Genomic DNA, 6000 nt, shown 5'->3' on the forward strand with positions numbered 1-6000 from the left:
ATTTGAAGGGAGATTAAAATACCAAAAAGCAAGCCACCCTCATTTCAAGTTGAAAGTTTTAACACCACACAGGCAGGCTCAGCAGGTTCTTACACAAGAGCTTAAACCTACTCACGTTAAACCATCAAATTATTCATGAAAATAAAATTGGTCCTTGAGCTAAAGGCTTTTAGAAGCAAGACACAAAAAATCGTATCTGAAAGTAGGTCTGCAATGCAGGCTCCTGTGGTGCATAACTCGCGCTTTGCAAGAGCTACAGCCCGATGAGACACACACATACATTAGAGCTTGCTGCTGTTTTAATGAGCCTTCTAAGTCAACTCCTTGGCCTCAAGAGCTGCAGCTGAGATGGGCTATCAGAGCCCTCCCAGAGCAAGTCCTGCTTTCTAGAGGCTTCTATTCCTTTTACCTACATGCTTCCTATCTTCTCGTAGACACAGGGAAGGAAAGATCTACCCTTTGGTTGTAATCCTGCACCTCATCTAGTCCATTTTGCTTTCTCTACAGCTTGCCTTGCTGAACAGATCCTGCTTTGGTGCATGGTTTTCTGCTCACAGGAGCACAGATCTCTGCTTCATCGCTGCAAAAGCATTATTCTGAAGTTTCTCAAACCTGTGCTTCTTCATCAGCATCTCAAAAAGCTGAAGAAATAGGGCAGGAATCATGAAGGTGGCCATCAGCGGCAGAGATATGCAGAGCCTATGTTTTACAGATGGATGGCACAGCTCCAAGCCCACCAAAACTCAAATTACCTGTCCTTGCTATAGATAACACTTGACTCTTCTTCCATCAGGAGCCTGCACTACTTGAGTCGTGCTCTGGCACACTTATGATACAATTTTCAAGTCGGAAACTAAGTCTACAGATAGGTCCAAAAACACCCCAGAATTCAAAGAAGATTGATTCATAAAGCCATGCTAGGAAGTGCTGAACTCTGCCCTTGGAAGAAAAGCAGGGAGGAGGGTGGGAGGAAGTTGGGAGTCAGGTCTGCAAAAAAGTGCACCATCACCTTAATTCAGCATTCAACTCACAGAATTCCTCTCTCCAGCAAACAAGGTGCAACAGTTTGTTACAAAATAAATGAAAAAAAGGTCTGGAGAAATTCCTAAATTGGGAAAAATCAGGTCAGCCTTTTTTTTATTGTTGTTTTTGTTTACAAACCCTGATTCTACCTCTGCTCAGGCAAAAAACTATTAAAAGTAACAGGACCTAGGACCAATTACCTTGATTTTACACTCTTCTGAAACTCAAAATATAACACAGAGTGCTCTAGAGCTGGAACCATACCAAATAGCAGACCATACCAAATGAACAAAAATGTCCCAACAGCACTGGCCTGAAAGTCAGTGGGATACAGAACCCTGCTTCACTTTCCCAAGGTAAGTGCTCTGGCTTGAGATCACATGAACAAGGGAATTACTCATCTGCAAAAGAAAATTATCTGAGCTACAAGAACTTTTACTCCTTGTAGATCTTTCCAAGTAAATTTGCATAGCGCACAAGGTGTCTCTTTGGTAAAGCTTTTCACCCCTACAGTCATTCACTAACAATTATAAACTTTGCACAACTGTATGTAATCTTCCATTTTTCAAAACGTAGCAATTAAACAGTCAAGGAGCACGGTAGATGATGTTCATTCATCTCCTTATCCTGACCCAATGACACACAGGCCATATATGAAAAATTAAAGGGATAAATGCATGTTCTCCACAAGAAACAGGACTTCAAAGGTTGCAAATTCCTCAAAAATACATTCTTCAGATGCCTGAAATGATTCTCAAAAGGTGTTGATTCTCAAAGGTGGGTTTTTTTTATTATTTATGCACTTCCATTACAAATTTATTCTTAGTATAAAACAGTCTGGTATACAAGTACTTGGACGGGAATAAAGGACTACAAGTTTCTTCCAAAACTTTTATAGAGGATTGGCCTAGCTGTGACAGTGCTGAAGCCTTTTCAGCACGTTAATGTGCGAGAATGCAAATTGAAGAACCACATGGAGGGATAGGCACTTAGTACCCTCTATTTCCTAGGCTGACCAGCTCCTGTCTTAAAGGACAACAGGGCCATTCCACATTTGCACATTCTAATTCAACAAACCAGCGTTGCCCCATACCAGCTCCAAGCACAAGTTTGCCCATCATTCAAAAAAATCACTGCACAGTGGCTAGAAAGGATGCTCTTGCTATCAGTCTGCCACAGGCAGCTCATGATAACCTCAGCATTATTTGCTGTTTAATTAATTAAGTCTTCTTCCACTGGGTGCCCTCGGGCAACAGTAAGAGTTTCATGAACTGTAGCAAAGGATGGCACACAGGTCCTCTGCAACAGTGGGCAGCAGCACCCCATTGCTAAGTTATTTGTTACCCAGTCTATCCAAAGAGAGAAGCATTGGATTTTACCACTTCACCTTGGGTACCTGTGTGCACCTTGCTAACATCTTCTATGTTGGCACTTGCCTTCAGAACCATTCAGGTCTTAAAATAACAGACAGACAAGATACCTCTATAGCCAATGTATTTACAAAGTTAGCTTGAAAGGCAAACAACTACCACTAAAGTCACCGAATTCTTAGTATAACAGTTCTGTTGTGTCCACTATCCCTAGCCAAACACGCAGAACTCATGCTTACAAAGCTCCCTGTGTTATAACCACAACTGTCCATCTTCTGACATTAAACTGTTCACAACAGATATTCATTACAGGCAGGAATCACCAGGAAACAAACCCTCTTCCAGATCAGCACAGCCTTGCTTTGTGGCATGCACTGCCCCTGAAAGGCTAGGGAGAAGCACTGTGCTCAGCTTCCCGATGGCCCACTCCTGAATGCAGGTCCTTTGTATCACTGCCAGATGGACACACCATTACCTACTGCCTTGTGCCTGCTCAGTGGGGCTCCACAAACATCCCCAGCACACAATTTTTGCTTCCATCTACACAGAACTTCTCTTCAACTGCCACCACTTCTCCAGGTGCTGCTGAAATACCTTCCCATATCTCCCATTTCAGCCAAACTCATTCCGTTCTGCAGCAGGAGGACAGTCATGGCTTGACCCCAAATGACACGGGAGAAACGGCAGGGCAGGTCAACACCACCATCTTTGCCAGAGGAACCTGGAAAAGCCTCAGACCACAAAAGCTGAGTATGGAGTCGGTGCCGGTGCAGGCCTGTTCGACAAGCCAAGGGATGCAATCCTGAGCGAAGTACAGGCTCAGCAGCAGGCACTCCCTCCGAAATATTAAAAAGGAAAGTGCTTGGGATCTCTTCAGGCAGCAGCTGCCACTGACGGAGCTGTCCATTTCAAAATACCAACAACGATAATCAGCAGCTACAACTTTACTTATCCTCCCTTACTTATCCTTACAGGACTTCTGTTCAACCCGCGAAACGACACTTTTGGCTTAGAGCCCCGGAGCAGCTGGTACACACCCAGTCCCTACTACCGAGCTCCGGTTTTTATTTTCCCGACATAACTGTGTCGGCGGACAGGGCGGTGCGGGTATCCCTGCGGTACCTCCCGACCCGTTCCAGGCAGGGCGCAGCCGGAGGCTCCGCCAACAAGAGCACTCACTCACTGCCAACACCGACCCGCCACAAGCGGCTTCTGCAAAGGCTACAAGCGATGCATAAGTGCCGCCCCCGCCTGCACCGAGCCGCGGGCACCCCCAGAAGCCGGAGGGAGGGCGCGCCCGCCGCACCCTCACACACCGCACCGCCCGGCGCCGCCGCCATTTCCCCCCCCCCCCCGCGCGCCTGGCGCTCGCAGCCGTTACCGGGCGGCCCCGTGGGCGCCATCGCTGCCGAGACGTCACCGCCCGCGGCCGCGGGGCCCGCGCGCAGCCCGTGACGCGCGAGCTCCGCCCCGCGCGCGGGCAGGAAGCGCGCGCTGCTCTTGGCCCGAGGGGAGCGTGATCCGCCTGTCACACCCACACAGACAGACACACGGACACGGACAGACACACGGACACGGACAGACACACGGACACAGACAGACACACGGACACAGACGGACACACGGACACAGACGGACACACAGACACAGACAGACACACGGACACAGACAGACACACGGACACAGACGGACACACAGACACAGACAGACACACAGACACAGACGGACACACGGACACAGACGGACACACAGACACGGACACACGGACACAGACAGACACACGGACACAGACGGACACACAGACACAGACAGACACACGGACACAGACGGACACACAGACACAGACAGACACACGGACACAGACAGACACACAGACACACAGACACAGACAGACACACAGACACAGACAGACACACGGACACAGACCGGAGTCTGGTCTGCGAACTAACTCACCGACACAGCTTTAGATGGCCCCGGGGGGATGATTTTGGACCCAGGCAGGGATCAACAAAATGAGTTGTTCCTCATCTTGGGGAGAAGTAGGGCGGGAATGCGTTGTAGGGGAATAATTCTTTCGAACGCAAACGACAAATGTGCTGCAATTGTAGGCAAATGTAGTGTTGAGAGGAAACATGTAAATATGCCTTACATAAACTGGAAGTCGGACTTGGCAGCGGTGTATGGATGCGTGTTACTGGCATGTAAACCTGGAAACAAGTTTACACTAAAGGAATTAAGCAAATTAAAGCACAGTTTGCTTGACAGTCGAACAAAACAAATAAAATGTGCCTCGTTTTGACACAGGAGTTTCACTTCTGGTGATACATCCTTTCAACTTCTTATATGAGGACTCACCTTTTAAAAGAAATACCTGCCTGCCAGAGTTGCAGAGCAGCCTTGCAATCACGACACTGTGTAGTGAATGTGTGCTTGCCAAGAGTCAGAATAGCTCAAGGGGATAACCACTGCTCTCATTTCATGTTAGTAATGCAAGTGCCAGTAATAAACATGAACAGCATTGTCATTGAAACGAGTTCAGTGATCAAAATGGGAAAAGAAGGGAGTCTGTAAAATGGGTTATCGATCAGCCTTTCCTGTTTTGCTTGCAATATTATTGCATTGCAGTAACTTAAGCAAGCAAAGTAAATGATGCAGGTGAAGATGCAGGGACTGCTGTTTCTGTGTTAACAGGAATGAACGCAGGTTGCTTCCCTCCTTCAGGCACCTGGGGGTCAGCTCTGTGGGGCAACAGTAAAGCCTTCTATCAACTCAGAATATGGGTTACTACTTAATAATGGCTTCTGCATTTTCCCCGGAAAGTCTTTAGGGGACTCAAAATGAATTAAAAGCCGTTAGTGTAGATGATTCCTGGAGGCTAAATATTTACTCTTGAATTTTCTTTTGAGACACAGAAACGGTGGTTACAAAGTCTTTGAGTACAATGTGATCTAGGAACTTTTATAATCAACTGTCACTTTGGTCAATAGTGATTTAAGTGTACAAATTATTGAAAATTTGTTTAAATAATGTATATGCCTAATTCATCTTCAAAAAAAAATACAGGCAGCCCACAAATTAACTAGACGGTAGTCCAACTTCAGTTGTAGAGGCCATGCTCTGGTTCTGAATGACAGGAGACATTGTTGGAGAGCAGACCTTGCCTCTCAGCAAACCATTGCAGTGATCAGCTTGAGCTCCCACTGCAAAAATGTGTCCCAAAATTCCAGTGTAAGATGTGGTAGTCTGGAAATGCAGTCTTTAAAAGCCTAACAACAGAAGTTGAATACACTAAACAGAAGCAAAAGTTAGGTACTCCTAGAGAGTTCTTGATTTCATCCCTTTTAAACATAATTTGCATATATTACAGAGATGGACAATGATTTGAGAACCATTCATTGTGAGATTTTAGGGTGTGTATTTCCTTCCTTGACTTTTGGACAGTTTCCAACCTTTTTGTCGTGCCACATAATACTATGAAAATTTCCTCTGGCAGCAATTCGGGTTAAAAAGTTCACTGTCTCCACAGTTGCTTTGTGGTGACAGATCTTTGTACCACAGCTCAGCACGTCCTTGCGTGTGCTGATGCAGTTGTTTGTGTAACTGCTGC

At 46.3% G+C, this 6000-nt stretch overlaps 1 protein-coding gene across 8 annotated transcripts in view; it reads right to left on the bottom strand.

Annotated features, from left to right (window-relative positions):
* The window catches only part of MTR (5-methyltetrahydrofolate-homocysteine methyltransferase), a 48759-nt gene extending 44899 nt beyond the window's left edge, over nucleotides 1-3860 (bottom strand). For 6 of the 8 annotated variants that reach the window (XR_010429095.1, XR_010429094.1, XR_010429096.1 and 3 more), the window contains exon 1: nucleotides 3775-3853. Coding sequence is in view for 3 of the 8 variants with exons in the window: in XM_064648740.1 (XP_064504810.1) it covers nucleotides 3775-3796 (22 nt within the window). In the remaining 5 variants the exon portion in view is untranslated. Of the gene's footprint in view, nucleotides 1-3774 lie in introns of all 8 variants that reach the window. The other 2 variants (XM_064648735.1, XM_064648737.1) reach the window with 2 other exon arrangements.
* Between the last annotated feature and the right edge of the window lie 2140 nt (nucleotides 3861-6000).

Source organism: Pseudopipra pipra, chromosome 3 (genome assembly GCF_036250125.1).
Source record: "Pseudopipra pipra isolate bDixPip1 chromosome 3, bDixPip1.hap1, whole genome shotgun sequence".
NCBI lineage: Eukaryota > Metazoa > Chordata > Aves > Passeriformes > Pipridae > Pseudopipra > Pseudopipra pipra.